General features: G+C 38.6%; 1 protein-coding gene across 4 annotated transcripts in view; it reads right to left on the reverse strand.

Annotated features, from left to right (window-relative positions):
* The window catches only part of TM9SF3 (transmembrane 9 superfamily member 3), a 44717-nt gene that overhangs the window by 31991 nt on the left and 216 nt on the right, over window positions 1-12510 (reverse strand). Inside the window, exons 1-2 of one of the 4 annotated variants that reach the window (XM_039708738.1) lie at window positions 12277-12416; window positions 4486-4681 (exon numbers count right to left, since the gene is read on the reverse strand). In XM_039708738.1, coding sequence (XP_039564672.1) covers window positions 4486-4651 — 166 coding nt within the window. In that variant the 5' untranslated portion in view covers window positions 4652-4681; window positions 12277-12416. Of the gene's footprint in view, window positions 1-4485; window positions 4682-9132; window positions 9288-11695; window positions 11720-12276; window positions 12417-12510 lie in introns of those variants that run through there. The other 3 variants (XM_039708737.1, XM_039708736.1, XM_039708735.1) reach the window with 3 other exon arrangements.

A 12510-nucleotide genomic window follows, 5' to 3' on the forward strand; every position in this document is an offset into this window, starting at 1 on the left:
GATCTTATTTCCAGCATTCAGAATACCAGAAGACACCACAGAGAGAGTATAATCACATCTGGATTAACTGTGTCACAAGTTGCTCCAGGGCACACATACAAAACCCCAGCAGTATCATGAGAAACAATCTCACTCAATTCTTGCAAAACACAGGCATGACATTGCATATGGAGCATGATGTCAGCCACATTGCACAGTACAGTTCCTCTCACCTCCCTTTGAAACCAGTGAAGGAAGACCAGCACTCCTTTCTCCAGCCACCGACAGCTGAAGCTGTCATTTAGTTACAGGACAGAAGTAGGTGGTCAAGCTTAAATCCACTGTTAAATGGTTACATGAAAGAATTTTAGAACATTTGGCTGGGAAACCTGATGTCTATTTCATTACAGCTTTACCAGATCTAAGGTTTTGCATACGTTAGAGAATTCTTATCAAAGTTATGGCTGGATGTGTGTCCAAGAGGAGAGTGAAGTTAAAGGCAGGTTCTGTGGTGCCTCTGTATCAGGGATGTCAAAGAAGTAATTAATATCTGCTATGTAATAAAGCTTCAGGATGTCAGTAGCACATTTAGGACATTTTTTAAAAGCATGACTCATTAGAAAAGCAAGTGTGCTTAGCCAGATTTCAAATTTCCTATGAACAGTCAGATCAATAGGGTTTTATTCAAACATGTGAACCATATAAAACCTCATTATATCAGACAACACTAAATGTCATCCTTCTAGAGGTGTTGCAGTAGAAAATTTGGGTGAAGAACATTAGAAATACGGTAATTTAGTAACACTTCTGAAGAAGTACAAAATGCAATTTTGTTAAATCATCCTTTCCCTCTTTAATTTAATCTTCTCTAATGGCACTGTATGGCAATATAAAAAATAAATTTTCCAACTGAAATCACTATGATACCAATGTTCAGTACATTTAATAATTTACTAGGTCTCAGGTGTAACAGATGATGTCACTCAAATACTCGAGTAAAGAACTTGACATATTAATTAAAAAGCATTATTATCCTAGATTTAGCTTGACAAGATAATTAAGCCAACCAAAAACGTAGAAGTTATATTAAAATATGAGTGTATGTTAATAATTCATTTCTTCCTCAACAGGTATTTATACAGATTTGAGACCTATGATGTAAGGACAACATTGTTTGTATTGTAACAAAAGGAAAATACAACTATCTTGTATGGTTGCATGTATCCTTTCATAAGGCACACTTAATTCAACAAGAAACACTACCTCGTGGAGACTTGAATACACTGTAGATTTGCCCCACCAGCCATCACCATGAGAGTTCAAGTGGAAACCTTCACTCTCAGAAGGGCACATTACTGCAGAGTCATATTTTTTTTATTCTAGGTCAAAAAATGCAGGCAATGCCTACTGATTCAACTGCCAGTTTTACTTACACAGTTTAATACTTCAGCTAATTACAGCTGAAGCCTAAACAGTTCTTTGAATATGATGAACAACATGCAGCTTCACGCTGACCTGCTACTGCTGTCCAGTCAAACAATGCTGAGAAGGGAATTATTTTTTTATTGCAGCATCTAATTTATTAGAACAATTCTATTTCCCTCTTACTCATTTCAGAGGATAAAAACCTAAAAGTATGAAGTTCAAATCTAATTTTGTAAATTCATACAAATCTAATTTTGTAAACTCATACGATACTTTAAAGAAAAGGAAATGCCCAACTGTTAATCTTGCCATAATGCCAAAGCACATAAAGAAAAGCACAGATGCCTTAACTCAGAACTTAGATATGATTCACATATTCATGAAGAAAATCTGTGCAAGCTTATTACTTATTATCTTAATTATTTCAGCTGCAGATTGTAGATACTCAACACTCCTTCAAGCTGTATCTTTTACTTAAGAATACAGTAATGTATTGGTACCAACCAAGCATCTATCTGTTAACAAAAAGAAAAAGGAACACAACAACCAACCAAGAAACCAAACCACCACAAAAATACCAACAGCCCTGTTTCAATTTAATTGCAGCAACTTCTGGAACACTGATGCAGAGTTGAAGCCAGTATCAATCACAGTGAAATAAGATTTATCCATTACAAAAATATTATTTCTATTTCATTGATACAATCTAGCTACAAAAAAAAAAACCAACAAAACACCACTTCTGCACAGAACAAGGTCTACCCCTAAAATGTCACCAAAAAACTGAGCTACCATCACATTTCAACAATCTAACTGGAAAGGAATACAAATGCTAAACTTTAGGGACTGGTCTATAAAATCCAAATTTTACAATACATTAATTGGATACAAACTGTACGGGGTTTATGATAACTTTTAAGCCTCTAAAAAAATGAATTTAAGTATTGCAATCCTCTGCTCAATTTCTTTATTTTTAAAACCTGTGTATCAAGGGGATTTGAATTACATGAATTTCACATAATTTCATATTAAATACTAATTTAATACTAAATAATTACTATTAATTTATTCTTGTTACTTTGAAATATGGAAAAATTAGTATTTCAATACTTTTAACAGCAGATTAAGGACAGTAACATAGAGATGACTCCCATTCAGATTTCATTTCATGGACCACTGCTAGAAATAATAAAATAATATAACAGCTTCTGATGCAGAAGCTGCTGGAAAACAGTTAACAGCAAAGAGATTGTCTTCATCTTTTAGCCAGAGGACACAGACTGCAAGAGAAAAAACTAAAAGTGCACATATACAGCTTCACCCATCATCTACAGGTACTTAGTAATCACCCAGCTAGCATGCAGCATCTGCTTCACTGAAAACACCTGACCTGCAGCCACTGTGCCTGGGAGCTCAATCACTGCAGGTTCAACACGGATTATCGAGCTACTTAACTCCAAGGTGTTAACAACAAGAATTAAAATTTTAAAAATTCTGTGCATTGGCCACATCATAGCAGTAAACATCAGCTCACAAACCTTCTAATCTTTTCGATTTGGTGCTGCACTTGAGAATGTTCTTGTCACAGGAATAAAAGAATCTCTTTGTAAAGTTGGGGTACTTAAAGGCAGTAAAAATTACACATCGAACTGGCTGCACAAACAAATATTTACCATATTCTGCTAACAGAAACTTTATTAATCTTCACCAATATGTTGAATTGCTGCCAGTTGCCTTCACTGTCCTTTCCATTTTGTGTTTCTGAGGACATTCTATGAGGTTTGACAAGAAAATTATTTCTCCCACATTGAGTAAAATTTTCAGCATGCTACAAGTGTTACAAACCAGCAGTAGGGCTGTTTCCCAGTGCTTGTACAGATACTCTTTCTTTCTTAAAAGATTCAACTCCAAACTCCTTTAGTGTGGCAATGCAAATCTAGGCAAATTTAAAAATTATGAACAATTTAAGGTATTAACCAACTTTGTAAAAATATTTTATTCAACTTATCCTACTGCTAGTAAAAACATCATTAGGTATTTTATTTTGCAGATGTCCAGTTTTGGATAAAACTTTTACAGCTTACAGAAACTAAATTTCATCTGACTGTAAATGCTCAGACAAGAGATACTATGCTTAAGTTCTCCATCCAGTTAAGCACTAGTGATGCAATGAAGTGCAGTGTTCTGGAAAAAAGAGATACACAGAAATATAAATTGAATTAAATTATTAAATGTTAAAATTCAAGAGGCCAAAAGAATCTGTTATTATTTAAAGTTCTGCAACTACTAGCTACAGATATCTGAAAGAACACACACAGAGAAATTATGCAATGGAAGACTCAGGTCTTGATACCAAAAAATAAGAATCTGTTATTATTTAAAGTTCTGCAACTACTAGCTACAGATATCTGAAAGGACACACACAGAGAAATTATGCAATAGAAGACTCAGGCACCTTGATACCAAAAAATTTATTTGCAAAAGAAGTTAAATGTCTTCTCAGGAACAGTATGGCAAGATGGTGAGGACAGGGAACAACAGGAAAACAAACAAACAAACCAGCTTCATCCTGTTCAGCCAGACAGGTATAAGATGAGTTAGAGACAGTACTATAAAGGGATCTGTCAGTTATTTTAAACTAGACAGTAATCACAGAAGGATACAGGATCATCAACCCTGTATTGAGGTGGAACTTGGAGATGTTGAGCCCTGGCTACCCCTCTGCAATTGCAGCGAGTCTGCAAGTATTCATCATCACAGGAAAAAAATTACATCTTCAGAACTGGTGATTCCAGAATATTAATTCCAGTAAATAATCAAACAAGCACACACAGAAAATGTGGTTTTATTTTGTAAAATGATATAAGTTACTTCAGAAGCAATATCTGCTGCAAGCATTCTCCTCCAAGGGCACATAGTATGGAAACTTCACTGGAAACTCAAAAGCCAGTGACAGTACCAATCAACCCTACAAAATACACGCAGCTGCTAGCAGCAAGAAAATTTCAGCTCTTATTAAAATACCAAGTTTGAAGAGTTTGTGTATTTTTTAAGCGACTAAATGCACTTTGAATCACTTACCTTTAAATTTGATGTCAAGACCACTAAACTCCAATTCAACTCCTTGAAGTGCTTCTCCTAGGGTTTCATGGTAATGGCTGATGCTTTTTTTTGATCCCACACAGAAAGGGAGAGAGAAGTATTTGTACGTTTCCTGGCGATTGTGGTAGGGTCCTACAGTATTCATCCACAGAACAACTTCCTCTTTATCTTGGTACTGAAAGACAAAGTTATTGAGTTAGATGAGAAGCCCAGGAGAATAAAAATGTTCAAGAAGCTCTTATTCATATTAACTAGCAGGGCAGGATTGCTCAATCACAGGCAACAGCCACATTTAAAGACAGCTGAGCATTTTTGTCTTTTGCATGACAGGGGCTCTAGCTGCTTTCATAGAAATAAAAAAAAAGCCAAGTTGATCATACAGTTTCTTACAGCCTATCAGTGAAGTATTATATAAGGGGGATTTACGGAAGATGTAGAAGATGCAGCAAGCAGAAGTCTTTAAAATAAATAAGCTTCTACTAATTTTGTAACAACACAGATCAGTTAAAAGCAAAACTCTGCTTATCTCAGCTGAAATAAAGAACACACCAAATAAATGTCTTGTTAAACAAGATCTTAGCAAAATAGTCAGGAAATCTACCCACACTGACAGATATTTTATGTTTTCCTAAAATGCAGCTCCCTTTCTTTTTAGAAAGGGTATAAACTGCATTCAAAATTCCCAGAAGAGCACAATGCCTCACAGGAAGCACTAAAATTAAACTGTTGCGTACCTACAGTAGCCAAGAGGCAAAGTCAGACAGAAGAACTGTATTTTGATGCATTTCCAACATTCCCACAGTGAAAAAACAGAACAGCAAGAAGTCTGGTGGCTGCCACAAAATTCTCTCTGGGAACATTCCCTCTTCACTTTCCACAGCTACTGTTAGCCAGGAAAACATATTCCTTGCCTAGGAGCCAATAATTTTTTTCAAGCTCTTATTACTTCTGAACAACAAAAAAAAAGTACTTGAAAGTCATTAATCTATCAGTACTCAAATACTGGACAAATTCAGGAAAATTAAATAATGTGAAATAGTATTTTGCATTATATCTGTATGCATGTGGATGAGGTATCAGATTTGCTGATTACTACACAAAGTCTCTCACACAACACTACTTCACCTATAATTTCAACAGATCAAGAGGGACAGAGACTGCAATATAACTTCTAAGGCAGGAAAAAACCCTACTTATATACACATAAAAGCAAATCACTATACAGGTCCTGAATTTTTTTAGGTACAGAAGTATAAAGTACTATTGTAAGACCAAAACACAGACACAGAACACCTTGGAGAAGAAAAGAAAGCAAAATGTTAATTAGACATAACTATTCTATAGTGCACAGCTGAAATACTGAACACAGTTCTGTATCTCCCTTTTTAACAAATGAACAAAGATTCTTCAACTCCATTTATTCTGAACAATCAGAGTCATACCAAGATGTCAGTGCAGAAATGAAATGAAAAAAAAAAATTCAGATGAAGTGTTTAAAAGTTAAACTCAAGGATTTAAACAAACATGCTTCGGAAAATAATTTAATCCCTTTAAACTAACACACCATCTCAATTAAAGGCTCATCTTTTTCGTTTTCAAAGGTGTACAAAGGTCATTCCAGCCTCTTACGTGACTGATTTCCAACAAGAAACTTAAAATATCTTACTAATTTAATTCTGAACTGCAGCAGAGACCAAACACTTATTGGTTTCACAAACCAGCCCCTTTGCAGAGCACACACTTCAGAGCATTTCTTACAGGTAAAGAATGTCAAAGAAGCATCAAATAAAAAGTAAGCAACAAGAGAAAGCAGGAAAAAGTAGACGTTCCTCCTCTCTGCCAGTAAACAGAAAGGTTATACAAGTCCAGCACAGTTGTCCAAAGAAAGTTGGTAAAGATAACAGAAAGAAAGCAAAGTCCCAGTTCCAATCCCCTCAGCTGCAGAAGCAGACAGTGGAGTCTGCACTTCGAATCCACCTCTAGCTCTTGCCAAGAGAGCATGGGACGAGCTGGTCCATATCTCTTCCTAGCCAGTTATTTCCATCATGTCTTCTGTTTCCTCCTCTAACAGCTGCAGAACATATTTCCAGCCCTTTCTCAAAATGGTCTATACATGTCAAGAGCCCACTTTAGCCCTACTTGTACCAAACAGCTTACATGTGAGCTGACCTACGTCTCTGTTTAACCTTCAGTAATAGAATATGACGACATCCTTAGGTCTGTCAGTTCATCTTTGACTGCCTTAATAAAGAAAGCAGTGACCACTGCTTTTCTCAGCTGTTCGTTTCTGACATGCTTCATACTGAGCTGGGACCTCCACATTTTTGGAACTCGTGACAGACAAGGCAGAAACCAACAGATTTAGAACATAATATGCAAAATCTTGCTATGTTTTCTGATCTACCAATGTAACTAAATAGTAATTACAACATCTGCAATAGCAAATCTGGTCTTTGCTGGTCTCTTATCTGCATGGGGCTTAGTTCTTCTTCAGGGCCTACTACAAGTTTTTCCTGCAATGAGTCCAAGATGCCATCAACCTACTCTAGAGAGAAAAGGGGCCACATCAAACAGATGCAAAAAATTGAGTTTGCATTTATTACTTCCTCCTTTCTCACAACCACCCCAGAACAGCACGAGACAAACCTTTTCAGGACTGCTAGATAAACAAACACAACACCTCAGCCAGCCCATGCTACACCTCACTCACACAGTCCTCAGGCACAGCCGGCTACCAGGTGCTCCCAGGGACCTCCACTAATTAAGAGCATTGTAGTAAGCAAAACAACTTAAGCACTTTCACCTTAAATTTGGGGGTGGTGCCTAGCAGAAATGGAAGGACATTTTCTTCTCTCTCTCCATTTGTTGGGTTTTGCTCATTGTCAATTATAAGGATGAACTTTCACATTTAAATACACTTCTCTGACATGACAGATCTTATCCTTGCATTCTTAGCCTAGTGGCAGGGTAACTTCGTGGCAAGAACACAGTTCTATTAAAGAGTTCAAGTGTGGTGGTATGATGTTGGGTTTTCTGTCTGGTTTCTTTTCTGTTCTATTTCATTAGGGCCTTCATAATATCCAAAAGTCCATAATAAATAACTGCCAACACAAAGGAAAACTTATTTAGGCAAGACAAAGCACTAGAGTATTTTGTAGGAGACTGTACTGTCACCTCTTTATGAGGGCTGCTAAGTTTTGAGAAGGCTTACATATAACACATCTTTCAGCAAAAAGGTCACACTATGAGAGAGAGAACATAAAGTAAGCCAAGATGAACATAGTAAATGACAAGGCCAAGAAGGTCAACAAGTGAGATGCTGTAATCTGTACTCTGGCGTATCTCAGCAAACTCTTCTGGTTTTGGTTCATATGAAGGGATAATATACTGCTTGTAGCTCAGAGATCCCAATTATATCCACAGACACAAGCATTTAACAACTTGGTCACATTGCCACAACTCACGCAGTTCAGTACTTCCACACGTGAGAGAAGGCTACAAAACACTATTTTATTTATGTTTCACTTACTGTAATTTATGAAAAAATGTCTGTAAGCTTCACATATTTTTCTGCACTAAGCTTAATTATGAGCTCAGTAATTTCCATGGCTATAGGGAATATAAAATAATATATTTACAGATGCAGCCTGAAAAGTCTCAGCATAGACACAAGTTACCTACCATATAGCTGCTAAGCTAAGGGAGAAAAATCTTCAGAAACTTTTTTCTGTAATTGCCAACCAGGTGGTGGAGGACCAACCTGCACCTCAAACGCAACTACATATTATCTACCACTCTCTTCACAGCTGAGGACATCTGTTCCAAAGCAGCACAATACGGTCACGCTGCCTGTTCAGAGCACTGGGCTGCAGGGATGTGCCTGTGCAAGCTAAAATCACATCCAACCCATCTGCAGCTCTTCCTTGCTGCCCGTATTGATGGGTCCACTCCAATTCCCTGCAGAACACTGAACTGGCAGGAAGCTTGTGTAATCTGACAAGGCCAGGAGTGCATCTCTTCTATGTAATACAACTAGTGAAAAACTGGGGGTGTGCACCATTTTGAGGCTTTATATAAAGACAATTTCCATACATCTATACAGTTTAGAAACTATTCAAGTATAGCAACACTGGCACTGACTTCAGTACAGCACACATATCTTTCTTTCCTGTTACCCAACAGGGCACTCATGGTGTGGAAAGCAACTATGTTCTCTTTGCTCCACTGTAGAAATTAGCATGCTAACCCTAAAAACAGACTATTTATTCTACGAAACAATTAAGGTTAGATTAAGTCAGTTACAAAAAGTTGCAGAAAAATATATGAGACTGCTGCTGATATTCTTCTTTAAACCAGGAAAACACTTTGCAAAAAAATGATGGGAGACAAAAAGAGGATTGCAACTGCCAAATCTCATGTGATGATTCAGCAAAATAAATTCCGATCAAGACAGTTTCTTTGAGAAAATATGCAATTTTACTCCTTTCCTTGAACAGAAGTCTGGAATGACGTGCTCCACAATGTACATCTTTCCAGGGGAAAAAAAGAACCAATGTTATTTGTTACTGGCAAAGCAAAGATATAGAAGCAAGACAAGAAACACAGGAGACAGCAAGCAAAACTCACCTGGCAAGTAATATCCCAGGCTTGCAGTCCTCAGTATCCTACAGATATTCTGTCTATGGAGCACTGTGATTATACTCAACACATCCACATTAAATCCACCCTATTAAACTGCGGATTTCAGCCTCATGCTTGCCTTTAGACAATGCAGGCTATTTCCAGTAACACTTCTTTATTTCTCGCTGAATTTCAGGCCTCATCAAGATGTGTCTAGAACTGCACCAGTGGCACAGGCTGAACTTCTGTACACGCAGTACTTTTACTGTTACACTTCCTAGATGCACGAGATTGCTCAGGCACACCACGTCCTGCTTCCATGACATTTATTTCACCTCTTCAAAATGGAAACACAACTTCAAAGAGGAATCAGGCCACTCATCTGCGCACAACTTCACATGCAAATAAGTATTTTACAGGAACTGAAATGTTTTCCACAGTGTTTCTCTAACTGACAATTTTCAGATCCCATACAAAGTTCCTAATTTTACATACTAATTTTAAATAAGCTGTACATGCTCAGGGTTTTAACGCATTTGATCAGGGTATAAGTCAAGCAAAACTGCTTTTCTCAACCACTTTAAATTAGGAATTTTGCTGTACCATATAGGCTGGGTTTTGTTTATTTTTCAATGTTTTTTTCTTGTATTTTTATTCTTACAGAGCACAGACAACTAAACTGAAGCAACGTTAAAATTAAAATGCTACCTACTCTCTAGACCATTCTCCTGCAACAAAAACCACAGGGTATTTCAGAATATTTTATGGTTTGTCTATTACATCATCAATTCCAACAAGTCTAGCAACAGATGTGAAAGCAAAGGCCAGGCAGGAGCCCCCCAGCCCTGTTTCTGCAGGATCAGCACACATCGTGATAAGGCCACCAGCACCCCATTGATACTATCGCTTCCACAAATAAAAGGATAACTGTCAAGAAATGTTGCAATTTTTATAATACAGGCAATGAGCAAGTACATTACATGCTCTGAAGCATGAAAGTAAGTTAAAGAATCACCAGACAAGTTTTCAGTTAGTTCCTGATAAACTGTTCTATCATGGTCTGAAGTTATGCTGCTGTACTGTCTTTACACAATGGAGATTTTAATACTGTGGCAAAAATTTCTCTTCGCTTACTATTCATTTTAAATACCCATGTCTTTATCTTATAATTGTATTTACACTGTTCTTCCTCCGAAGAAAGGCAGATGTGATTTTTAAAGCGCAATTCAAATTCAAGATAAAGGATATAAGTTGTTGATTCAATGACACTATCCATACCTAATATCTCCAGAAACAACAGTTTAGACCTGGAGCTTCATGCAGAGTTCTCTCACAATTACCTCTTACAGTATTTGCTTAGAAGTCCACAGCCATAAAATAAAGGACACGTGTAATACATACTACAGCACACACTGCATACTATTCCATGTTACAGCAGCATTAAAAGCTTAATGCAGCACTTCTGTATGTCCAACAAGCTGAGCAGTGACAACACCCTGTTCAGCTGTGTCAGGATGCACCAGCACACCTTCCCCCAGGGAGCTGCACACCCAGGAAATGGAAGGATAAGGATAAGGATGTGTGTTCCTACCAACAGGTTTTGAGTCTTAAACTCAGTGAAAATTTAGTTTGAGATCACCAAATCCTAAATTTCCCTTCCACTTCTCCAAAAGTGAGCAGACCCTTCAAAATGTAGTAAAGCACTTTGAATATAAGAAAATTTATGTCCCAGCTGAAATCATATTTAAAACTGAAATTCACTAAAATGCAGTATTTAAGGAATATTTCCTTCAGGTTATCTGAGCATCAGTACAGTACTACAAAATCCTGGGCATGCTTCATTCATGCTATTAATGCTTCCACTCCAATCTCCCACACAAGATTAAAATATCAAAATACCCAAGCAAGGAGACAGCCTTCCAAAAAAAGCTAGCTGTCTTTCTACACCAACTATTCCTAACCTATCACATAACCTATCCAGTTAACAAACTATGTGAACAAGAATACTAAACCAAAATAGACTTATAATCCCTCAGAGCTGAGTAGTTTAGATGAAAAAATGACAAGCTTTCAAAAGGAATTTGTGATTTCCATGGGTAATTGTTTAGGTGATCATTAGGTAGTCATCAAAAGATGTAAAAACATCAGAAATCACTTTTGAAGGGAAAGCTCAAACCCAAATAAATTCAGTGACAGGTTTATTTTTTTCCCCCTAGAAGATTACCGATATTAATTTAATAATGAATAATCCCTCAAGTTAACCAGCCCTTAAAATAAACACAGCATTATGCTGAAAACCATCTCACCTCAGCAGAAGCCTCACTGTAAAGCACAGTTCAGCAACAAAACCAGCACCTTATCTAGTTCAAAGAATATCTGTTCCTTGAAAGTACTGAATATTAGATCAACTGCAGAACCAATAAAATGCTTTCCCTTTCAAAAACTAAACACAATCCTAATCAGTTTTAAAGTCCTCAAAAATAAATGGAATAAGGTTAATTACCTAAAAGCTATCAATACTACTTATCTGTTTTATTAAGAACACTTGGTAAGCTTTAGCATGCCTCACCTTGAGAAAACTGTGTTAAGAACCTCAGCAAGTGTTCACCAGCCAGGCTGCTCAGGAGCAAGAGAGCCCTGACAGTCAGGCAGACCCGGTGTTTAATCACAGCCACGCTCTGATACGCTCCCCTTGCAGCAGAGACAGATGGGTTCTAGGAAAGTCTCGGTCCAAAATCACATCTCAGCTTATCAGGCAAACTTCCACTTTCGCACAGTGAAAGCCACGGGAAACGACACTCTGATGTAAAATCAGAAACTGATGAAGCGCTGGTGTTTTTTTCCTAAAGATTCTTTTTGGGTAACATTGCAAGCACTTCAGAGAAACTATTCTCACGCCCATGCGTGAGCCCCCCGACCAGCAGTGTTTCCTGCACCCGTTTTTCTCGCGGGTCCGTGGCCGTGTCCCGCCGGCTCCCGCTGCGGAGCCCATTCCCCGCCGTGCAGCCTCTTCCCGAGGGAGCTGCCAGCCCCCGTCCCGCAGGGCTGCCGCTCGGCTCGTCGGCTCCGACCTGTGCTCGGAAGCAAGAGCAAACATCCTCCCGAGAGGAGGGCAGAGCAAACAGCGCTCTCCAAACAAAGCACGCGTACCTGCCGGGCGTTTATCTGCTCCAGGAAAAGGTGGGACACCCCGCCCGGCCGCACAAGGATGTGCAAACCGGATCGGAGAGCCCGGCGGCCCTGCCCCCAGCGCCCCGGCGCCCCCCGAGCGCCGAAGCGGATCGCGGGGCCCGACTCCGGCCGGAACGGCCCGAGCGGGCGCGGAGGGAGCCCCGCGGGCGGCAGCCGCCCGCTCCCCCCGGGGCCGCGGCCCGAGCGCCCCGT

Source organism: Passer montanus, unplaced genomic scaffold (genome assembly GCF_014805655.1).
Source record: "Passer montanus isolate IOZ18808 unplaced genomic scaffold, ASM1480565v1 scaffold21, whole genome shotgun sequence".
NCBI classification, from domain to species: domain Eukaryota; kingdom Metazoa; phylum Chordata; class Aves; order Passeriformes; family Passeridae; genus Passer; species Passer montanus.